We start from the raw sequence: 25,754 nt of genomic DNA, 5'->3' as shown, positions 1-25,754 counted from the left end.
AAATGTTGACCAACCTTTGTAGCCTTCATCCTCCAGTGAAGTACAAAATCCCCCACCCCTTATGCTTAGTCACATCCACTCCATGCCCAGGTTCTGCCCGGTCCCCATCCACTGCAACCTACTACCTGTTTACTTCCCACTTCCACATCTAGGGTCTAGCTGTGCCCCTGATCATACCCATACCATTTCCGTACAGCCAACCCTGGTAAGTTTCCAGTTCTGAGAATTACACATACATTTACATACATCTACAGTTCTGTATGAAGAGTTTTTGGTCTTCCTCTGACCTAGGCATGTTGGAAAATAAAACTGGTTAATCATCGGTTTGGTTTTGGAATTTAATGTACCTTTGTATACAAATTAACTCTTTGTTGGATCTTAAACCTCATCATCCGTTTTTTAGAATTAGTGCAACATCGCAAAATACTACGATGGATATTTATACATATATCTAGCTATACTACACTTATGTGTAACGTTTACTTGTTCTCCTTGCACATTGAAAATTTAGGAAAACACTGCAGCTGTATTTACCGATAGGTTCCCTGCTACTCCCATCATAAGTTTTACAGAGATATTTGGAAATGTTATAAAATGTTCTTTAATACAGAAGAAATTTGATCGCCAAGAAAAAGAAAGTCACCAATATTAGAACAAAGATAGAATCTGCACATTTTTTTTTTCAAAGTAAAAGTTCATTGCCATTTGTCAAATGTCTTAGTGATTCACACAAAACGAAAAACAAATGATTTCCCATATTCTACTATTGCTTCTCACCTGTAATTCAGTACCTAAATTTGTTTTTACCCTCACACGCACATTTTTACAACAGCAAATGGAAGTCATACGTAAGAATGATATAGCACAACTTTGGTTGTCACTAGCAAATACGTTTGCGTTATATATGCCATGTGTCATCCCCCACAAACTGTGACAGGACAAATAGTTCTGATGCATTTCTGGAAACGCTGCATTTTAGTAAAGCTTACACAGTGCAAACATTCTGCTTTGTGGTATATTTCCATTGGAAATAATAATAATAAATTGGATTTTGTAATAGTGCAAAAAAATCTTAACACATAAATTAATAATTTATTAAAAAAGTGGACAAGTTACCCCACCCAGAAAAAAAATATATAAATATTAAGAATTCTGTAGATATGTTTAATAAGAAATAATAGTCCAGGTACTGTGGGTGCACACACCAACCATCCTACTACCCATTTTCTCAAAAACACATAAAGATGTTAGTGCAAATGTGTCATTAAAGTATATTAATGGAATTATGTTTAAACAACCATTTTTAAACGTCATTCCATCAATGAATCAATGGTGCAATTATTTTGGTTAATTTTTACTTGGTCATATGTATTAACCCTTGAGGCTCTTGTCTTCTTATTTCATTATAATATGTAAGAATGCTTAGTAAAAATTTCAAAGGTGCTCCAAAATGCCCATTGTAACAGCACGTCATTTTTTTTTGGCTGCAACTTCTAACAAAGAGATCACAATTATGGGTACAGTTATGTAAAGTAAAATAAATATATTTAAAATAAAAATATCTCTTTCTAAACTAATATCTCTCTCTGCGATTAAATAATCCCAGTCCTTGTAGACTGTAAACTTACAAGAGCAGAACCCTTTGTTTTTGTTTTAGAAAACACTAACTCTATCAGTGCAGTAACTTAGTGTTACATGAGTGGCTAATGTAATTTAGTTTGTTACAGATGAATGTACACCTATTAATTAACACCTACCAGCCAATGTTGCGCAATAAACTTAATTTAACGGCTGCTCTTAATTTAGGATAGTTTGGACGATCAACTGGCCAAGTATCAACCAACACTTCAAAATATTTTTTTGCATCACTGTGTGTCAGAAGCCAAAAAAAGGTGAAATAATGTTATTTTCTAATGTAAAACACATGCCCTCCTTATGTTCACCCATGCAATGATAAACTCTAGCATTAGCAATTCTAATCTTGCAGATTCTATAGAAACTAACAGTAAACCATATAACATGCAGAGAAAAAAGACGTAGGCACGGTACAATTGATTTTGCCACCCACTGCCATGTTCCATTCTTTAACACTTGGAGTGCCAGAGGGTTGATTAAAATTACTTAGCACTGCATACTATATCTAGTAGCAAGTTAACCTACACTCAATGTGCACCCCACTGTCTTATGACCGTGGCCATAAGAATCCCCCATATAACCAAAAGGACACTAGAGTAAAATGGGCTTTAGAAAGCATTTACTCATCGACAGAATAATTTCTTATGCATCCCCTTTCTATTAGTTGTTTTTTTAGACAAAACTGTATAGTACACATTGGGCATGTCATCTTCCAAATGCGTTTCTGGCTGGAATTGCCCCCTTGGCTAAATGTGGTCAGCCCTCCCGTGAACCCATGGATGTGTATGGGAATTCAAACCAAGGTCAACCTAGGACAACGTTTGTCAAAATCAGACTCCATTTAACCCAAGCAATGGCTTAACCAGATCTGAACTTTCTAAACCCATCTGTACTTATGTGAAGACAGACAGAAAATGCGCATTTGAGGAAGGGGGTGTTTAAAGCCCTGCAACCAAAGGAACTAATTTGTGGTACCAAAATGTCACCTCTGTGTGACTAGCCTATAAATATAAATTACATCTATGATATAGACATCAATGCCTGATGATTATTGCTGGATTTTATTAGAGAACACAGCTGTTTACCATTTTCAAACAGTGCATCTATAGCAGAAATATCAGAGAAAATCACTGCATTCCATTTTTGGTCCTTTACAAAAGATTGCCAGAAATGTGCTGACAGATAATGATCTTGTTGGCTGGTTGTCATACGCTAGTATAAATTAATACGGCATGCCAATAAATGACAGATGTGTTAGCATACTAATGGCAACTATTATGCAAACAAATAAACTGTTACTTGAAATTCTTACATATGCCCACACTATCCAATGCTACAGGCATAATTCTAACCCTCTAGAAAGCGTTATACTGTACCACAGAGTAACAATGCCGGCTCTCTATAGCACAGAAGTTTCTGTGTTTTTGATGGTATTTAGGATGTGTAGCCATTAAAGCTGAACTAATTATATGGACTCATACCCACAACAATATTTACTAAGGCACAAACTGTTCCAGTGCTAGAGTGCATTTCCTATAATGCACAGTAGACAATGCCATGGCAAAGGAGTATCTCTAAATGCTGGTCACTGATCTCTGTTATCCATCGCGCTTAAAATGTAAGTCTATCAGCCCCTCATAACTTCATGTTCATAACTGTGGTGCTCTCTGCTGAGTGCCTGGATGTAGTGTTATATCCCAGTACTCTATTGCAGAAGTAACTCAATGTGATGAACTATGGAGGTTGTGTTGGCTGCTGCCTACTCAATAACTGCTGCTCTAGACCTCTAGTATACCGATACTCATCAGATTTGGCTTCTTTTTTTACATTTACATGGAAATATGCCTGTTTTCGACTTAGAAGATTGGAGTATATTACGATTTTAGCAAAATAATAACTATGATTTTCAGGCAGGTTGGGAGCTGTATAAAATCCATGAGGGCCACATCAGGCCCAGAGGTCTCCAGTTGGATTATTTCATTAGAAACTACATCTAATGCATAGCTTAAGGGTTCTTGCACTATGTGCATCTTCACCAAGACAAACAAGCATATTATTGCTGATTATATAGTCAACATTACCATCTCTTTACAGAATGAAGTAGATCTACATTTTAATTACCTCTTTTTTATGTATTGGATTATATTCTTTTACTTATGATAGCCTTATCATTGCTTTCATCTTAAGGTTCTTGCTGAGACCATAATAAAACACTTTTCGATGAAAGCATCAATGTTTCACACTGTTTTCCATCTATGTGAAGAAAATTAGGACGCAAAATGTCTAAAGCTCAACTGTGAGGGCCTTTGCAAGACTCATTAAGATTTTGCACTTGAGACCAAACTAGCCTTAAGACAACTTTAAAGTGCCAGTAAAGTTAGTTCTTAACTCTTAAGAGAATGATCAAGCAAGCATTATTTATACCGCAATTGTCGTCTTAAGAGTTTGAATTAAAAAAGCAGCCAATGTTACCTACCACCGGCCTTTTTCTGTCTCGTGCTTTTTCTGTTTGCACGTGGCCAAGCCAGGTGCCAACACTGAGGATCCTCCCCGGGGTTACAGACACTGCTGGTGTCTGCAGTACTGCTGACTGGCTCTGTACACGGACGCAGCTTATATTTGTCTTCTTTGAGAGTTTAAAATACACTTTACTGGCACTTTACGGACTATTTGCAAACACACAGACTCTATACATATATCACAAACACTAGACAATTCACTAAACACACTTATTATGCATCCCATAAAATCAGTGTAAATGTGTCTCTCTGCCTGACGTATTTGTGATTTCCTAAATTCAGTGTGGTTCATTAGATTCAGGCCTCACCCCCACTTTAGCCCCCATCTGGAAACCCCCGTTGCCAGAAGCTTTGCAAGTCATACACCTCTATGTCAATGAACAGAGCAAGGCTTGAGTAGCTTATGTTAAACTGGTTAATGCACAACAAGCAAGTCAATAATATAATAAGGTTTTGAACCAAAGATACAGTCACGCAGCAAACAAACATGTTTCTGGCTTGCCATTTCATATGTCATTTTAGTATTGTGGCATTATAATAAACAATAATATGTAACCTTAAATATAGTTTCATATATTAGTTGCCAGAAACAAAGTCCTTAATTTAAATGTTCATAGAGATGTGTATTTTTTGAATATTAAGAATTACTCAAGGTATCTCTTGCTTTTTTATTATCCATGTATTAACATTCCTTCATAGAAATATTATTAAAAATGCATGAAAATAGCTTTCCAATTTCACATTTGAGTTATTGAATTATTCTCATTTTCTTAATTCATGCCAAGTTAAATCATATTCAGCCTTTTTGAAATATACACAAAATCAAACCCAAAAACGTGTCACTGTGCCGGAATCAGCACATTCTTTCCCTCAACTTGCTAACGCATTTTCAGACAAAATACATTTATACAGGAGATGTTTGAAATGACATATAATACAAGGAGATAATTGAGGTTCCGTTTTTATGACAACCTACATAAGAACATCTTAATAACATCAATTACATATAGCTATTCCAGCAAAGCCACTTCAAAATCCATGGCCAATTTGGTTAAAATGATTGAAAAAAACAACAAAAATACATAACTGTATAATACTGCACTATGTAAGATAATACACATCTACCTTCTGGAGCAATGAAGACATTGTGGGAAAGGGTCTTCGTGTGTTTAGCCAGTGGCAAAGGGATCAATTGTACTATGACACCTGACATGTTACCAAGCTCAAAGATGATAGGAGGGAGTTGTGTTGTCCTTCAGCAGCTATTGAAGGGCTACAACATCCATCAAGTTTTGACTGATGTGATGGTTATTGTAGTCCACGACCAACTAACAGTTCAACCCCATCGTAGGTTCTGTGCTTGCTCAGTGTGAAAAAATGATCATTCCACTTAAAAACATGTTCTGTGCAGCGATTCGGACTCACCAATCAAACTACATTTTAGCCATAAACACTTTTCAATGTAACCTATTACAAATATGTAAAAATGATCACAAATAAACATAATCTTTTGGCATGTATAATCCAACCCTGTTGTGTGTCAGTTTATACAGCAGTGGTCTTCAGTCCTCTTTACTGTAAAATCGAAGACCCAAAATTCACTGAGTGTATACTTTTTAAAATGTTATACACCATTTCACATTCTATTATGTCTGAGACTCCAGGAGAAGAGCATTGAACACCACTGACATGGCGCCATGTTCACACCACTAGAGAGCCACAATGACACTTCTGCAAGGTGCATATTCCTGCAGCAATATAGAAAATCGACCGCACCTTGCCCTTGACAGAGGCACATAAGGTGCTATGCAGTTCATTAGTGCAACATCTTGGCAATGAGAAGCTACTCCATCATGAGGAGATCAGTTTCACTGTATCACTGTTTAGTTTTTCAAGGCCTTCACAACACTGCAATAGTGCGCTTTCTGCAGCAGGCCACACAGCAGCATCACAGAAGTTACCTGACTTGTGCATTTTTGTATCCTTCATAAATTCTGGCCGGACGATCAGGTGAACAGCTTTCAGAAGAGTTATACTCTATACTAGAGAAAGCCTCCTTCTCAAACTACACGTCTCCAGTTCATGAGCCTTACAGGGTTGCAAGCACCCGTGAAAAGGATATAATCACTGTCAGTACTGTCTGTCCTACTCCAAACACTAAGGCTTCAAGAGGGGCCATATATTTTCCTGCCACCTGGTAAATTCCCGCAACAGCTGCACCTAAAAGAGAAACATTGGTCAGATTTTAGAAGACATGGCAGCAATTGCAGTCCTTTTTCAAAACCAGGCCAAACTGGGGATCTAGGACATTTTTATTTACTTACAGTTCTTTGAACATTCGTTACTGATAAGCATAAAATAAGAACACGGAAAAAATAGTGCAAACACTGTATATATACGGTATATATATATTTTGAACTAGAGACTAATTTCGCTACATATAACTTTTATCTTAAATGAGTATGGCATCATTGTAGATTTATATTTTTTTTCAAGCTATTACATTACAAGTTTTCTCCTGTGAATTTTTATATACTGTATATATATATCGGATTGTAAGACAAACCTAGTCATCATATGCGCTGAAATTTTAAAAAAGAAAAAAAAATTAGAACATCTGTTACTGGGTTCAACTAGGAATATAAAACAGGAAATGTAACACTTTTTGTGCTTTAAAAAATGTCTTGTATTTCACAAAATATGGTATTTTTAGAAAAAAGACAGTGGGTGCTGAGGTATTTTTAGCTAGCATTTCTACATAGTGTTAGTCACTACTTAGTAATCAGACAATAACCAGTTTAAACTTGTAGAAAAGTCAAAACCGGTCAAAAAGTCTTGCCATTTCCTCTAACCTTGATAGTGGAGGAATTAAGTTGATATAATCATGAAATTAAACAAACCTAAACAAAACTGTGGGGGCACAAGAATAAAACCAGTTCTTATCATCAAATATGTGATGGTGGTAACCTTAATCATTTGGATGTGGTATCCAGAGTAGTCATTGTGTGTGTGTGTATGTGTGTATGTATATCCAGGGCCGGCCTTAGGGGTGTGCGACCTGTGCGACCGCACAGGGCGCCATGGTTGCAGGGGCGCCTGACCGGGACTTAGATTAAAGCATCGGTTTTTTTTTTGTGTTTTTTTTTAAACTTTATTTAACATCATTCATGTTAAATAAAGTTTAAAAAAAAAAACGATGCTTAAATCTAAGTCCCGGTCAGGGGCGCCGAGCGGTTGCTCGTGAAGTTCTCGGCAACTGCTCGGCGCCCCTTACTCTCCGTGACTCCGTCGCTGTGCCGGCATCTCATGTTGAGCGCCGGACTATTCCGGCTCTCAACATGAAATGCCGGCACCGCAGCAGAGCGAGAAGACGGATGCCTCCCGCTCTCACCGCAGGACTCCGGCAACAAGGTAAGTGGGGGGGGTGCAGTTTGAAGGGGCAGAGGGGGGGTGTAGTTTGAAGGGGCAGAGGGGGGGTGTAGTTTGAAGGGGCAGAGGGGGGGTGTAGTTTGAAGGGGCAGAGGGGGGGTGTAGTTTGAAGGGACAGGGGGGTGTAGTTTGAAGGGGCATGGGGGGGTAGTTTGAAGGGGCAGAGAGGGCGGGTAGTTTGAAGGGGCAGAGAGGGGGGGTAGTGAGGGGGGGCGCCAGAGGAGTAGTCCGCACAGGGCGCCACAACGCCTAAGGCCGCCTCTGTGTATATCACACTATTAATCAACATGAACTGTATAATAAACTTGAGTAGTGAAATTGATAATTAATAGTGTACAGGGATCTGGACCAGTAGAGAAGGAGGAATATGACTACTGGCCTAGGTGGCAGTTGATGGCATGCCAGGCAAAAAGTCTGGCTTAGACATGTGGCATCTGGGATATATAAACTCACAGAAGGGCATTGGTTACTGTATATGAGGTTTATTCACTAAAGGGAGAGTTTGCAGGAGAGTTTTGGTTTTAACTCCCTGAATTCACTATGCAGCATAAAGGCCCATTGTTGCTGAGATGGTCTACATAATGATAAGGCCTGCAACCATAGGGCAGGGCGGCATGAGGTTGTGGGGGCAAATAAAGGTCACTGTTATAATAGCTAAAAGTATAGGCTGTGGGGTCATTGAAGGGTCAGGTAGTTCAATAAAAAAATAAAAATAAATGTGAAGCTTATATAATTTTGGTTGCGTTTGCGCATGCGCTAGCGCTTTGCCGCGTTTTTTAAGTGTCGCGTGCGGCCGCGTGCCTGCCTCGCGGGTGCTTTGCGCGGCACAATGGGCGGGAAAATCACCTATAAATAGGCTGTTTTTGACAGACTGGTTTCACTTACCTGGCTTTCAGCGGAGCCGATACTGCACTGACCTCTGAGTCTGGTGAGCAGTGGCGAAGCTGACAAGCTGAAGAAGCGATGGAGCAATTAATGAAGATGCGCCCTCCCACCCTCCCTGTATTTTATCGTCTTCTTTGTCGTGGCTTTTGTCGGTGTATAGTTATCCTATAGCTTTAGGGTGAACTGTAAGTTTAAGTTATGCCGGCTGGTTTTTATGGCGGTTGGCAAGATTAAGTGATTTAAGTAGGTTGCTCTGGGCTTGTGCCAAGGGCTTATTATGTTGTTACAATGGTTGCAAATCAGTTCGCTACATTTGAAGTTTGTATGTTTGATAAACTAAATAAAAGCCACGGCCTGTTTCATCCAAGCATGGTGTTTGTGTTTTATTTATATAGGAATAGTTTATGTTGGTTGTATATATATGGTTAATGTCCCTTACAACCTCATGCATAGCTCAGGCAGGTTAAATGTATTGGCTTCATACAGGGTTACCCAAGCTAATCTAGGTGCAGAAGCACACTGGTGCTAATCCTCCATAATGCCAGGTGAAGTTATTGGCATGAAACTGAAACTTTTCTGCCATCTCCCTCCATAGTGAATTGAACCCCTATGCAGATACCTTTCCCTCATAGACATTTTATCAAGGACAAATGCACTCTGGAACTCCACTGTTGTGTACTACAACTCCCAGCACACTTAGCCATTCACTATAAATCGAAACACCTATTACTAATTGCTGTATCAAAAAAAATGTACCACTTACTAGTTATCATTGCTCCAGTGACAGAAGCCAGAAAGCCAATGATGGCCATCACCACACATATCAGTCTCCCCTGCTTGTGCCTCTGTAGCATGACAAACATCAGAACTGCCGCCGCTCCGTGGACAAAGAGGGACGAGAAAAGGGCCCACAGGAAGACCCAGTACCACATCTCTGAAAAACAAGCATTTTATGAAATTTAACAAAAGAACATGTTTTATTTCCCTAGCAATGAGTAAACAGTTAGAAGTATTAAACTGAGTCTATAGGATTAAAAGTAGCAGAGAGTTCTGATGGGAATCAACTACAGTTGAAAACAGCTTGATACACCAATGGTAATCAGCTGCCATCCTGTGTCACCGAATTTATAATCCAAGATATGATATGTATAGTATGCCAACAAAGTCACTCATCTTGAGCTGTTTCTAGCTGTTATTAAAAAAAACCAAGGATTACGCCTTTAGAGGATTTACCAATTAATACAGAGTAGCATTTCTGGATTACTTATTAAAAAAAATATACATATATTAAAACTTTGGATTCTATTTGTAACATTTAGTAAAACACGCTGTGGGGTAGCTTAGTATACGGTATGAAAACTTAAAAGGGCAACTTTTATAGACATGGTTTTCCAGGCAGTAATCACTTCCTGTTTGTACTTCACAGGAAGATCATACATGAGCAAGTGCAAAGAGAAACTGCTTCCCCCGCATGCTGAGGAAGATATCATGCAATTCACATTTCTATATACAAAGTAGTATTTAATGGATATTGTAAAGGTACAAACAAAATGCATTTGACCTTAACCAAAGGATGTAGGTGTTAACAGGGTGAGAAAATGAAAACAACAAGGACAAAGAAAAGAGGGCCTTGCCAAGAATCAGCAAGGCCATTTGGTACAAATGCAAACGCTGTAGAATCATGTGAAAGAAGACAATGTAGTCATGCAGAAAAAGCTCCGAGAAAATCCACGGAGGGCATGTACCATATGTAATATTAGTGCATATTTTAAGTTTAATGAAGGTGCATTAAATTATACAGCGTATGAATATTTATTCATATATGGAGAATTATTACTATGATGACCACTTTTAATAATAAGCCGTTTGCCATTAATTTTGGCAGCCTTACTTTCTATATGTTTAATAACTGAAATGTACCCCAAAATGCATCACATGGGTATGTTTAATTTTCATATTTTTACCATCTTTTCCATGTACGTTTATAAAAAATAACATGAATTTTAAAAAGGACAGTTTCTGAAGATGCTTGACATTTTTAGGGAAAGCTCTTTAGTTGAAAGCTCAGATCATGTTCATCTAACTAAGGATAAAAGGTGAAATAAAGAGAGAGAGAAAAAGAGAAGTAAAATAAAGAAAAGGAAAGGAAAGAATAAAAAAGGAACTACAGCCCCTACTGTAAAATCTATCTATCTGTGGGCGAATAGTTTCATCCTAGTGAAAAAACGTTTGGAAATAAATATCCCGTGGTATTTTAATAACTGAATATAAATGGTTTTGCCTGACATTAGCAACTGCATATGAATATTCTATGGTATAGTATTGACAATATAAATGAGCATGCATACATGGTGCAATACATGGTGTAATACAATTTGCACACCAATTGTATTTACTGGACGTATTGTTCTGAGACCTCGGAGTCTTGTTGATAGGACATAAACTATGAATGAAGCATTTCTTATCTGTTGAGCCGAGGTTTCTCTGCACTTTTTTTTTTTAAAGGAGCACTCCAGCCCTATTTTCTTGTTAACTGCATACTACGGTCTGTTTTGTGTGGAATCCAGTGTATTTTACTGCATTTAAATCTTTAGTTATTGGACTTAGAAAATTCTGTCTCATTTAACCCCTCCCCCAGATGCTTCTACTGAAAGCAGCAGGCATTCCTCAGAATACTTCTTGTGCATACAACTACTATTCAATAAAAAATGTGCTGAACTCAAGTGTAGCCAATTGCATGTAGACCACCTCACAGCAGATTAAACATGGGGCAATGGCCCCAGGCACACTTGGTAACTCTCCCCGGGTTTGACCCGGAGATTTCCTGGTGAAGCATCGCCACAGGGCCCTGGTACGAAAATTGTCTAGGGCCCCCAATTTCAATAGGAGGGAATAAAAAATGACAACATTTGTTGAAGGGTAATTAAGTTAAGTACTGAGCAGCCAATGGCTTGATTGTGCACTGTGTGTATGTATATTATAATTATTCTGGAGGTCCCACCTGACCTTGATGCACCTCCTGGACTGCACACTGACGCTTTGCTAGAATTCATGTGATTGACTATTGACTTCAATGGGAGCACTTCTAACAATATGCAAAATGTTTACGTACTGTTACATGGTGATTTCAGTATAGGCCAACAATCAACGCTTCAGCCATTATATGTACATTCATGTGCATGAAAGCTGAGTGTCACCTTTAAATTAATGTTTTTCCCCTTGCAAATGCATGGAGGTATTCATGACAATGTATGAGTCCCCATGCAGAGATATACACTGCTAGCCAGCTGAAGCACCGTCTTGCCTTATTTCCAGAGGGGGGTCTTACCCCCAGATGCATGTGCGGTAAGCACTCATATTTCCTATGCGACGGGCATTTAGCATAACACAGAGGGAGTGGTACACTGTTGCTCTAGAGCTTAGCAGTAAGTCTCTTATTTTTTTGTTTAGAGGAAATGAATGCATGCTAAAGTACCGTATTTGCTCGATTATAAGACGAGGTTTTTTCCAGAGCAAATGCTCTGAAAAATACCCCTCGTCTTATGATCGAGGTCGTCTTCTAATCAGACCTCCCACCTCCTTCCTCTGGGGGCGGGGCCAGAGAAGTTGCTGGCACAGCCGGGCCCCTGCAGAAGTCTGCGAGTGGGAGATCTGCAGTTCAGGTAAGGGGGTGGGGGAGGGTTTTTGAGCAAGTATGTGTGATTAATGGAATGAATGAGTATTTAAATGTTTGTGAATGAGTGTGTGTGTGATAGCATGGATGTGTAAGGGGGGTGGTGGTGGTAGCATGGCATAGGGAGGCTGTAATCCCAGTACTAACATCCCCAGGTTCCAGCATGTACTGGCTGCCTTGGCTTGATAGGAGTGTGATTGCTGTTAGCAGTTTTAACCCCCTATATGCCACTCAGCCCCATGATATGCCTTTTAACCCCCCTATATGCCACTCTGTATAAGGCATATCATGCGGCAGAGTGGCATATAGGAGGGTATAAGACATTTCTGGAGGCAGAGTGGCATATAGAGGGTTAAAAGGCACATCATGGGGCAGAGTGGCAAATAGGGGGGTAAAAGGCATTTCTGGGGGCAGAGATGGGCAGATGTGCATAACTGGGGGGGCAGGTTGGCAAATAAAAGGAAATAAAAAATATATATTTTTCTCAATTATAGCTTTTATTAAATATGAAAATTAGTTTACATGAATTAATATTTATTAGTAAAACTTTTTTCCTATAGGGTAGTCTTATATTCAGGCTTTTAGTTTTTTTCCTAAATTAATATTTTGATTTTGGGGGGGTCGTCTTATAATCGAGCAAATATGGTACTTGTTAAGCACTATAATATACTTTTTTTGCTGGTGAGGATGTATGGGACATTACCATACCTGGGAACTCCGGGTTAAGATCCGAATCCTTTTACCTTTAAATAGGGGTGTTTCCAGCTGCCGTCAGCAGGAACGCCCCCAACGTCAGCGGGAACGCCCCCGACGTCAGCAGGATCTCTCACTGACGTCAGCGGGACCTCCCACCGACGTCACGGGACCGCACGCTGACGCCAGTGTGCAGTGCTTCCCGCAAGGGAAGCCGGAGCCCAGAAGTTCCCAGGTATGGACATTACCCATGCATTTTACACAGAACCAAAATAAGTGTAACTACTATGTTAAACTCTCCTGGTTTTAGGTGTGCTTACAAATCAAGGGTCCTTAATTAGACTGGATGGAGCTGCCAGATCATCTTCTTTACACTATAATAACCTTTTTTATATAAAATATAAATAAAATATCAGGAATAACTACTCATGTGATGTTGAACTTATAGTAATGTTTTGCGACAAGACTAACTAAGTAAACATGTTGAAACCACATCCAAAAATGTAATTGAGGTACTGATCTATTTCTCTGTGTACTTAAGCGATAGAAAATATTGGCCATATTTATAAAACACTGCTCTGTTTGAGCAATCTTACTTAGAAGTGCTGTTCTATCTAATGTATCGCTTCTAAAACAAAATTTAGCATTAGAGACACAATTTGTAGTTCTGCTGAACACCCAGAGGTTTCCTAGAAATAATTATTTAATCATATATAGTTTTGCCTCATTTGTGGTTTTTCAGAGAATGCTTAATTGTCCTGTGACTAAAAAAAAGCTTCTTGAATGTGAGTTAAAAGTCATTTTTTTTGGCGTGCTTAGGCTTTAGTTAGGCTTTTACTGCTGCAAACTACCATTTTTTCCAACTCGCAAGCTTTTGTAGTGGAACAGCACCTTTAATGTGGAGGAATCATGGAATGCTCCTGCTGCTCTTAATTTAACACCTTAAGGCAACTATCTCTATAGCTGAATTCGTTTAAATCAATCTAATATAAAGATCTCAAGCACCAGGTGGAAAGATCTGTAACAGATAGCAGCAGCAGTCAGCAGAAAACCACAGACAGAATAGCTCCTCTGGGGAAACTGGCTTGCTGGGTGTATTGGGAGATAATTTAAAGTAGCAAGACTATTACAAGGTTTCCTACACAATGACAATAGAAACTAGGAAAAACAGTGAAAAGTGCCATGATATTGTGAAGAATTTTGACATATCATTTAGATCAGTAGCATGAAATATGTAAATATTTAATTAACAGCACTATTAAACTAGTCAAACACATCAATTCCTATTAATGTTAATACATTTGATAGCTGAGTTGTCCCTTTCCCCTAACACATCTCCTGGGATTGGCATATATTTACTTCTAGTCAGCTCCAGTGCTGGCTCGGAGTCTAATGAGGCCCCTGTGCTTATTGGCGGAAAGAGTTCCCATTGATTTCCAGCATCATTGGCTTTAAGTAACCAATCAGTGGCGAAAATCATCCGAACAGGGATGGAGGCAGGGAGCTGCAGCTTCTTCCTAAGGTTATTTATTTAAATTTTTTAAATAATACATATTAAGGTATTCAGAAAATGCAATATTCTTTGGAATAACCTCCTGGGACATTAAACTGTATAGTTAGAGACCCAATGACTTGTCTCAACTCAGACAAGGGTTTATTAATAAATGTGTAGCTGTGATTTATCTGCTTAATATTTTCTCCTTAATTTGGAAAATAACCAAAGCAATTTGATCAGTTCCTATATGTATTTGAATACAGAAATGAAAAATATGTTAATATTCTTAGGATGCACTATTACGTACTAAGGATCATACACTAATTCACAATAAGAATGTAATAGTATGTCCTACTATGGGGACGTTTCCCTGCTGGTACATAGGAGATCAGGCAAGTGTAACAATTCTCGGTGCAAGCGCTAGTTACGTTTAGATAACAGTGAATGCTCAAACTAGTGGAACATGTGTGGAGTACATATCACATGCTGCCACAAGTTATTTTGATTAATTAAAGCGGAGCTTGGTATTTTGGTAGATTTATTAACAGGTAGAAAGCAAGAGATATATATTCCATAAACCAACTAAGTCTCCAGCAACCACCCTTTGTAAACTTAGCTGTAAATATTTCCTAACTATTGCTATTTCTCTGGGTGTACCCTGTCAAAATGGCCAAAAAGGTGCTTTGTTCTGCATGCAATTTCCTAATAATCCTAATAGCCTTTCAAATGATCTGTTCAATTTTGTCATAATGACATCTAGAAGGTGGCATTCGTACTACTTGCTTCCTCTAAAATTCTGAGCTTTATTTGTCAAGAGGTGTCAAAAAGATAGGAGTACATAACTTTTATCTGTTTGAACCTCTCTTGGTGTTTCACTTGGAAGCTGGAAGAAGCTAAGTGCAACCTTCTCTGACATTAACAATTCACACATAAAACCAGGTCTGTTCACTTTACTAAGTGCTATATTTTAGCAACTAAAGAAAGCATTTTTACTTTAGGGTCATGCTTGGCATTTTACACCATGCCAAACGCACCACTCTAGGTCACACTTGAGGAACCAAAGCTTGGAAATAGGCATTTCGTTTTAAATATCAATATGTTTCATGGTGGGTAATCCATCACAGTCCTCAATGGTATCCAGTCTGAAAGCAATAGTCACATCTTGGGTACAAATGAGCTGACCTCTGCTCTGCTTTTGACAATACAACACATTCCCTATTCCATAACTAACTGCCTGACTTAGATCCTTGGGATTTCAAAACATGCTGTATAACATGTGTGTATAAATGAAATCCCACCAAGTCTAGTTCCAGTTGATATCTGTGGATATTACGTCAACACCTTCAGATTCTACACCTATTTAGAGTTATCCATTTGCGGGTTCTGTCCATCTAGTCAAGATGACTCAGACTCGTTTTATCATCATATGCCTGTCAAGCAAGAAAGCCTAAAATACCAGGTTTCATTCTTAAACAAGGAATACACCAAGCAGACCTAAGACTTATCTACATCAGACCTGTCTATTTGTTTCCATTTTGGAAAGAAATATAAGAATATTGGCTGGTGTCATATAGAAAGTTCAGCTTGTAATACAATAAATTCCTTTCTTTTATATTGGGTTGACCCCAATTACACAAAGAAACTCAATCTGACAAATCCCATAATCAGTGATTTGGTTAAAAAAAACACGCATAAGCAAAAAAAATAAATAATGCTAACTCCTCAATATATTACTGAATCTATTCCGATTGAAGTATTTTTGTATTTCTATTGACAGCTTAGAGCTTAGAAATTGGTAATTTAGTTTTTTTTGTTCATGTATTTCACACAGATTTGTCCTTCAAAATTTTAAGAACTACATTTGGGCTTTCAATTTCTGATCGGTATACTTACATAGGAATAAATTGTTTTATGTCTTTAAATTCTATTGCAGATTTATCAGATCTAGATAAATTTATTGATACAAAAAATAAATCGAAACTAGTATCTAAAGTCCAAAAGACACTGGATACAACTACATCAATTATAAATTGAGAAAAGAGACTTAGGAAATTTCTTTTCACTTGAATCAGGGCACTCGATTTGGAATATGACTAGGAAAGTATTTCTTTGTATAGATTTACAAGAACCATTCTATAAGCGTCATCATTATTGGTTCTTGGTACCATCCGGAATACATAGACTTTCAACAAATGTATCCAGTCTCTGTTGGAGATGCTGTAGACTTACATATCCGCCGGTCATGTCAAAGCATCTTATCCATCAAAACAAGAATTTCTCAGGTATGTTGTGAATTATTTTGGGTTAACTTTTCAGAGACGATCTTGATTAATTTATTAAGGACTACTAAGAAATGTTTTGCAGATTCCTATTTTGGAATGACATTAAAACTTAAGAATTTAATTACCAATATTTATCTGAGAATTTCTTTTACATCAATTCTTTTACTACTCCATACCAAGCTACGTATATGGTACCCATGGGAAATTATTAAGCATCAAAACTGAGTTAATTTGATACAAACGCAAACCTTGCTGCCTTCTTCTCAATAAAAATCACTGTTAGACTCTCTCTTGTAAGTTTATATTATGAATGTAAAGACAATACATATTGCAGACTTGAAATATCAACATATGGCTGTATGAAGATATTTATGTACGTGAAAAGTATACATATTTATTCTTGAAAATAATACAAATATTGTTAAAAGAAAAAGATATCTGGGGATATTACATGAAACCTAGTTAGTGGATGCTAACCTTACTGTCTAAAGGGACATTTCTGTCTGTTTCCTTTTTCTTAAAGATCCGTGAAGCAAGCAATGATTCACTGGAGGACCTATTTTTGGGAAGTGAGCAATGTTTCGCATTAAAACACTTCTCTTTTACGTTACTGTATATAGCTCCTACTGTGGAACCACCGGGTCTATTGCACATGCAGGTGTTTGTGTAAATCTAATGCATTATTACTAGCAACATGGTTCAGAACTAAAGCTAAGGACACGCAAGCTTGCTAAACAAGTTCATTAAGTTCAATTTAAAGGGTGTTGGGTCAAGCAGCTCTATAGAGTTCTCCACACAGATACACTCTGCAGAGCATGTGGTGTACGTTGCTAGGACTTCAATATATAAAGGTATCAGTGGTATATTGTTCACATGTATCTGTTCCAAAATATAGAACACAAACCATCTCTGACACTCATTATGTATATGGTTTCAGCACTTTTGTGCCAAATGAGAAAAACAGCATGATTAAGCTACTGCCTTTTAAATTTGCTAAATCAGTGCGATTGTGTATTGTTTAAGTGATCCCTATCCAGTAACTCTTCTAAAATCACACATCTGCACATAACTCAGACATTACAACGTTCGAAAAGCTGAAGTTTGAAAATGACTAGACCTAAAACTATGTTAGAAAGAAAATCTCACCAAAGGTCAGATTCAGACCTGGCCACCTCCATAGACGTGGAAGATATATTGAGAATTAAACGGATTTCAACTATCACCTACAAAACGGCATACAACATAAGCCGCTTGGGCATGTGACACAATGGTCTTAATTTACATGCACTGGTTGTGGTATTTTCGAAAGAGGAACAAACTCATAAGAACTCTTATTTTGTCCTAGTTACCAAGAGTCATATGAGAGGGGCAGAGCTAATTTCCATGAACACAAAAATCTGATGTGGGTCCCTATTGATTTGAGCTACAATGATGCTGTTACAATGCAATTATATGTGCATCCTTAATTCACATTAGTCTTTTTAGTAGCGACGTCGATTTGTTATGCATGGCTAGGGAAATTCTTGTGTAAAACAACGATGCAGGCAGGTGTCCATTTTCTATCTTTCAAATGCTACCTTTATTTTTGCCAATATAGTGAAACTGCACATGTGAGGGAAGTGGAGTAGCATGCTGAACAATGGGTAAGGTGTATCATTTACTGAAGACTGTGCTTTTGTCAATATACAAAGTCTTTAGTCTTTCCAGTGTTTTTTACAGGTATTAGGCCTTGGATAATACCGTCTTTTTATACACTTTATAGCAGGCGTTGGGTCACAACCATTGCACATGTGTAAGGATGGAAATTACAATCTTCAACTGACATAAACCACTAGCATTCCATACTCACCGGTCAGGCTCCTCAGTACTGTCCCGTGAGCCCATAGGCTCAGCACCTGCTGTACTGACAGGTTGATCATTGACTGGTCTTCCCCCCCTGTCTTCATTTTCTTGCCCCGAATGGTCCTCAGCTGGGATGGTATTGGAGGAGGTAGAGGTATGAGTTTGAGGGCTCCCTGTCAGCTGTTCCTCCTCCTCCTCCAGCAGCAGCACAAGGAGTTCAAGCAGCAAAAGGCCAAACAGGGATGGCCTGGGGATAAAAGGTGGGCGCAGCTGGACCGAGGAGGAAAAGCAGCCTCGCAAGGGAGACATTGAGGAAGGAAGCTGCTGCAGCAAGGCACCCCCTAGCCTTGCCTGACTGATCTTTTGCAGACACTTAGTGAGCTGCTACCGATGCAAGCAAAGTAACCTGCTACGGCTATGTGTCCAATGCTCAGATGTGAGCAACAATACTGCTGCCACCACCATCATCAGTAGCAGCAGCTGTCCCCTCCTTCCTCTGATCATCATCATCACCCGAGTCACCATCATCATTCTGGAGGAGGAGACTTGCACAGCCTCTGGATGAAGCTGCCGTGGGAGTCATACACTGGCTAGGGAAGGAGATGGGGAGGGTTTGCTTTGTTCTGATAATTATCATCTCTTTACTTATCCTCCTATCTGTCTCTCCTTCCAGACCACTTTCACTGACTCATTATTGCTTACATCTCTCGCCTTTCACAAAACGTCCCCACTCCCCTGTTGCTTTGTCCTTGTCACCCCCCCCATCGCTGCACTTCTTTTGTTTTATCCCTTTTTTTCTCAGAACAATGGGATTTTTTTCTGTCCAAACCTCCAACAGCTTTATTCCAATAGATGAAGGCTTTTTTGTAACACTTGAGAATAAGAGCATTTTTATTCATTTTCCTCCAACAATAGTTTTCCTCTTTCCCATCACCCACATTCCTTAGTGTTTTGGTTTTTTTCCTAGGGCTTAGGGCTTTCCCCACCCCCATATATATCATTAAGCATGAGAAAAACGTATTAAAAATGTAGGAGAAAGAGGACCAACACCTTATACACCTTAGATTTTCATCTATTTCAATCAAATATTAGAACCTTTATGTAAGCTTTTTTTTTCCAAATTCAGTATGAAGAGGCACTCACACAGTCCATACCTGTCCCACAAAAAATAATTCTACCACTTTTTGTTCAGATATTTCCCTACCAGTTTGTTGTAAGGCATTTTGAAAAATATACAATTTCTGCCAAGCCAGAATAAAACACAATCTATATTCAGAAACATCACTCAGGTATAGTCGTTCCACAAATGCGTATTTTTTATTAATTTTTTTAGAAAAAATGCTAAATTGCTTTTTTATACTGTACACTATTTTTTAATACGGGCATCAAATTCCTTTTTGGAGAGGTTTTTGTTTTTAAAGCTTATATTTTCTTTGTATATTCTTGTTTTGTTTTTCACAGTTTTAAACTTATTTTCATACTGTTCTTAGAGAAACATGATTAGAAATCCCAGGGATCTCGCTTGTAACTAAATGGTAGTATAAGAGTGCTGGAATCCCTTTCTATTTATTTTTTAATTCATTCATCTGTATGTTTTTTCTCTCTTTTTAAGAGACAGACACCGTATTTACCCCTCTTTTCATTTTTTATCTTCCTGTCTGCTGATCACACATAGATACCTCTACGGTCAAGTCCCGCAAACAAGCAGTCTGGAGCCAGCGTAGCTGCCAAAATAGAAGATGGCGGGCCTGAGCAAGAGGACAAACAACATCTCCCTGCGTCCTGAAAGATTGGTGGGCATTTGAGACAAGCCTAGGGGATCCGGGGGAGGTGCACTGCATTACAGCCATATGCTGCTCGCCACTAGGGGGCGTGGTGAGGCTTTGTCCCTCATGTAAATACTAAAAGTAACTAAGTAGTTCTGCAGCAAAAAGGTCAATGACCAGACGTGCTATGAATAGCCACTCCATCTCTCCATTCATTGCTTCGTTATTATGAAGCTACCTGTGTGTTACCAGTTGCCTAAGTTTACCTATTTCTTTTATCTACAGATTACCTACTGCTTGTATCTCAACCATGATCCAAAGCTGCCTTCCCAGACCTCTGCATTCATCTAACATTGTCTCTTCTGTTTTTGCTCATTTGTACCGTGCTTCTGGAAATCGCTTTTTGTCATGATGCAACCACTCACTATACTTGAAGTTGTCTCCACCTCCAACTATTTTGGAAAGTGTTTATGTTTACATAAAATAACAGAGAATAACCATTGAGCCTGCAGGACTGATTGATACTATTGCTGCACTCACACAACAAGTTGCTGCCTTCAATTAAGCCATGCAGGAATAACAAGTGAGTCAGACACAGCTATGTATTCAAACCTACACCGGCATTTCTCGCTCTGGCTGACACAATTTTTCCAGCAAACCTCCTTGCTCACCATGAGGGTACAATGCCTATATATGAGCCCCAAGTACCTATGTCTGAGAATTTTGTAGGTGACTGAACAAATCATCATGGCATATCAAGTGTTGTTTACCCTCAAACCTAGGACCTATGCCACAGATTATGAATGCATCCATACACTGATATCTCTACTAACTGGGGAGCCACACACTGATGTCTCTGGTCATACAACTTGACAGACGTTTTAGGGAATGCCAACAAGAAAGAACCCTGGAACATGGATTCCCCAGGCAGAGCACTCTTCCAGCACCTACGCCTTCTCCGACGCCCGTACGCCCACCGGTACCAACACAGCAATCCCTAAGGAAGCTATGCAAATAGGTATGCCTTGAGGACCCTTAACCCCGGATGAAGGCATACATAGAAGGCTTCATAATCTATGTTTATACTGTAACCCAACCATGTATTGAAAACCATCATGAAAGACTCAGCTTTGAAGTAGTCAACTCGCTTCTCTTCTCTGCGATACTGGGACTCCCTTGGTTCAGATTACAACAAACATCCTTGTAATGGCTATAGAGAATTTAACCAGATCATGATTAAAAATTCTCTACCATTTGCCTCTCATTCCTGGACTATTGGAACATATGTGTACTGCATGTGTCTACAACAACATTGATCTAAGAGGAGCATATAACCTGGTTTGTATTCGAAAAGGAGACAAATAGAAAACTGTGTTTCGTTCAAGATACAGACAATTGAATACAGTGATGCATCACCTCAGTCATCTTCCGTCTTTGTACTTTGTTTTACATCAATGTATGAATGATTGTTGGTGATGTTTTGTGGTCGTGCAGTACTTACAAATGAATGAGTGTTTGGATGTAAGGGTTTGCCTATAAAAACTATGTGAAGCTATCAATGTTTGTATTTTGAAATTCAACACACATTAATATATTTTTGTCCTGAGGGAGTGACGTGGATGATGTGAGATGCGCATGGTGGGAGGCGTGTTAGAGGACGGCATGTAGCGGCGTGGAGACGCGATTACGCAGCGGTTACGGCTATCGTACCACGAGGAGGGGATGGAGTGACCGCAAACGGCTGCCCTGAAGATCTTATGCCCTGCGGCAATAGCTTAAACGCCAACGTGGGTGCCTGTCGGCGTTCTACACCGCTCTGCTCCTGGCTCCCTGGTGCCCCTGATATATAGAGGTCGGCGGAGATACCCTGGAGATATCCTGACCGATAAAATGACTATCGCGCCACGGAGCTCTCGAGAGGGGAAAGAAATGAGGAAAAGCAGCACTACATAAACTGATAATAACAACTACTAAGAAACTGATAACAACGGTGTCTCGAAACTTGAAAACGCAAGTACCAGCTTCTATTTGGGGTTTTCCCCTCTTTTTGGAATTGAGTCTCTTCATATATATACTCAATATTTCGCTGCTCAGCATTCAATAATTGTAATATGAAAATGCTTAACATATCTCTCTTCTCAACATAAAACTGAAGAAAATTGATTTTCATAATATGGTCGATATAAAGTCTTCAATTACTGCTTTATTAATGATACCATACTAATACTGTGTTGATATAATTCTCCCATAAACTTCAGTATAATTATTATCTTCAGTATAATGATGGGAATTTTGATCTAATATAATATAATAGGGATGAGAGAACTAAGCAAATTAAGGCTATCCCTGTTTTCTTGTGAACTTTTAGTATAACAAATTAATGCTGGGAAAGCTATGCATATTTTACTTGTAATACAAGAAATTCATCAAGAAAAAAAAATATATAATTTAATGGTCATATAATAATCTGCATCCTTGCTTTAATAATCATTATGGCCTACAAAAGGGAAGAATCAAAATATAAGAAAAGGGAAAAACGTGAACCGGATCAAACGAAAGAAAAAAAGATCTCTACATTATTCTCTACCCAATGTTCAAAAAAAATGGAGGAATCTGTATATCTCTCAGATGCAACAATAGAGGAATCCGGAAGACAATCCATAAGCCCCAGCACTCAGATGACACAACATATCACTAAAGACTACCTCTAACAATGTATGGAGAAACAGCTTAATCAATTTAAAGAGGAACTAATAAAAATAAATAACGAATGGGAAATTGAATTTAGAAAAATGGAGGAAAGCCTTAAGTTAAATGAGCAAAAATATGAATTTTTAGAATTTGAGATAAAATCTATAAAAGAGGATTGCACCCTGAAAGAAAGTAAAATACGGACACTAGAGCAAAAAATAATGGACTTTGAAGATAGATCACGGAGGAAAAACCTCAGAGTCAGAGGTATATCTGAAGAAATAAAACAAGATGATATGAGACCCTTTTTGAAAGATCTCTTTAGGGATATGGGCATCCTTGATGTAGAAAAAGAAGATATCATTGGAAACGTTCATAGAACAGCTAAACCCAAATCTATCATGGATACAAAACCAAGAGATATAATTATTCGTTTTTCTTCCTTTTATACACGACAGAGAATTCTGAGGGCCTCAAATGTGTATACACCCAAAATAGATAAGTTTCAACACCTCCTCTTTTTTCAAGATCTTTCACTTGATACTAGACAGAGGAGAAGAGGATTTAAGGATATAACTAAGATCTTGCGGGACAGGAATATAAATTATTCATGGGGATTCCCAGTTAAGCTGATTATAAGAACCAGCAAACAAGTGATTATCTTATCCACAGTTGAAGAGGCCAGAAAATGGCTGAATGAGAATCCCCTTTCTTGAGCAATAAGATGGAAATAGAATTTGTGATAGCCGAACTGTTTTTTTTTTGTTTTTTCTTCTTCACATATATTGCATATAACACACATATTATGCTATACTACAGGGGCGTCTGCAGTTTTTTCTGCAGTGGGCCACTTCATTAGAATTATATCTGTGCGAGGGCCGCACTCATTTTTCACTGTGAGAAAATATGGCCTTTAATAAGATATGCAGATTAAAATAAAGTAAATGACACAAAACCTTTACTTTTCCTCTCACTGATTTCTGGGCCTAGAAAGTTTTGTGACTACAAATTGGGGATTACTCTAGCCTTGGTGTAGAGCTAATCTAAATTTTATTAAAGACAGGAGGCGAATATTTGCATAACTTCTTTACTACAAGACCTCCAGCAGCAAAGAAACAGTTAAAAAAACATAGAACAAAAGGACCAATCAGAACATAATAGAGTCCATAAATAACAGTCCGAAACCTCCAACTTCCTCTTCTTTGATGTGCTAAAAAACAGGTAGCACTAAATAACGTCTCCGGAACTACTTCAGAGGAAAACACGTAGACCGCCAAAGGTAGAGATCAGGAACTTCAACCGAACAGCAGCCCCAACGGAATCAAGCTGTAAATGGAACAAAAAACATGTGAAAGTACACGGCATACACAGTATACATAGTATACAAGAAGCAAAACAGGTAAGTATGATCAAAAACAATAAGTCATAGTAATCATAAGATAAACATCCGACTAGGAAAAAACACAATAAAAATAGAACAGTAACCCAGGGAGGGAAACACAGGGTGGGAAATATTCGCCTCCTGTCTTTAATAAAATTTAGATTAGCTCTACACCAAGGCTAGAGTAATCCCCAATTTTATGGCAAGACAGGAGGCTTCATATTTGCAATTTTAAAGCGTCCCCACAACAGCAAGAGACGGATGAATACGGGGACGATAATAAAAGGTACGAAAGGTAGACTCCCTAGACCAATCGGCTGCGGAAAGGATGTCAGACAGAGAGCCACCCAAATCAAAAGCAGCGGAAGCAGCTGCTCCCCTAACCGAGTGCGCCCCAAAGGACCCGTCCACTCCTGCCAACCGCAGGATCCACTTAATCCATCTGGCAACCGTAGGAGATGACACCGGCTTAAAGGGAGAGACATAAGAGATCAACAGAGGGCCCGAAGAGACTGCCCTAAGAGACGCTGTGGAAAACAGATAAACACGAACACACCTAGCCACACACAGCCTAGGCCTGTCAGGAAAATAAGGGTAAGACACCGAGGAAGAAAGGCCTTTGGTCCTACGAGAAACGGACACAGAAACACCATCTGGGGTAAAAGAAAAAGAGTCAGTATTAAACGCTCGAATGTCGGAAACCCTCCGGAAAGACACCAAACACAGGAGCAGGGCCAATTTCGCCGAAAGCTGACGTAATGACAGGCCCTCGTTATCCGGCCACGCTTCCAGGAACCGTAGAGCAATGGAGACATCCCAAAAAGCAACATACCTGGAAGGAGGGGGTCGAGCAAGACGAATCCCTCGAAGGAGACGACAAACAGTCGGATCCTTCCCGATACTAACCCCCGCGACAGGAACATGAGCGGCCGAAATGGCCGACCGAAACAAATTTATCGTCCGATAAGACTTCCCCGATGCGAACAGATGAGCGAGGAAATTCAAGACGAACACCACAGGTGCTGTAAAGGGATCCGCCTGTTGTTCCACACACCAGCTATACCAGGATCCCCACGCCTGAAGATAGGAACATCTGGTGCCCGGAGCCCAGTGTCAGCGACCATGCGGACGACCGACCCGCAGCCACTCACCGGAATACCCGCGGGTTGGTCCTCCGCAGCACCCACGCCGCGTCCAGCCGGCAGAGACGCGGCTCGGTCCTAGCCGCATCCAGCCGGCACAAACTCGGGTCCGTCCTCGCTCGCGTTCACGCCGCATCTAGCCGGCGCGCGCGAGACCCCACCTCCCTTTTCTCTGCTTCAGGAGGGTGGGGGCCGCGCGCGCTCCCGATGACGTCACCAGCCCGGGAACATTTAAAACCCAGCAGCTCTCTCTGAGTGTTCCTACTGCTAGCTATTGTTTTGTTGTGACCCTGCTTGTTTAACGGACTTTGCTGATCTTCT

The 25,754-nt window shown here is 39.3% G+C and overlaps 1 protein-coding gene across 1 annotated transcript; it reads right to left on the bottom strand.

Moving 5' to 3' along the window:
- Window positions 1-6,243: 6,243 nt before the first annotated feature.
- Window positions 6,244-18,557, bottom strand: LOC149302696 (transmembrane protein 170B-like). Its single transcript, XM_089482360.1, has 3 exons — window positions 18,461-18,557; window positions 9,232-9,402; window positions 6,244-6,374 (listed from the first exon to the last, which is right to left on the bottom strand). Exons 1-3 carry the CDS (start codon window positions 18,555-18,557, stop codon window positions 6,244-6,246), a joined length of 399 nt encoding a protein of 132 aa, XP_089338486.1.
- Window positions 18,558-25,754: the final 7,197 nt, after the last annotated feature.

Source organism: Sceloporus occidentalis, unplaced genomic scaffold, assembly GCF_023333645.1.
Source record: "Sceloporus occidentalis isolate IW3139 unplaced genomic scaffold, rSceOcc1.0.p SCAF_18, whole genome shotgun sequence".
NCBI lineage: Eukaryota > Metazoa > Chordata > Lepidosauria > Squamata > Phrynosomatidae > Sceloporus > Sceloporus occidentalis.
The sequence above is the reverse complement of the archived record's forward strand: the minus strand, read 5'-3'. Positions and strand labels throughout refer to the sequence as shown.

Coding starts and splice junctions, on each gene's coding strand:
- LOC149302696 (XM_089482360.1), bottom strand. CDS start 18,557: ATGAAGACAGGGGGGGAAGACCAGTCAATGATCAACCTGTCAGTACAG. Junction 9,403..18,460: donor AGTACTGAGGAGCCTGACCG/GTGAGTATGGAA, acceptor CTTGTTTTTCAG/AGATGTGGTACTGGGTCTTC. Junction 6,375..9,231: donor CACTGGAGCAATGATAACTA/GTAAGTGGTACA, acceptor TTTCTCTTTTAG/GTGCAGCTGTTGCGGGAATT.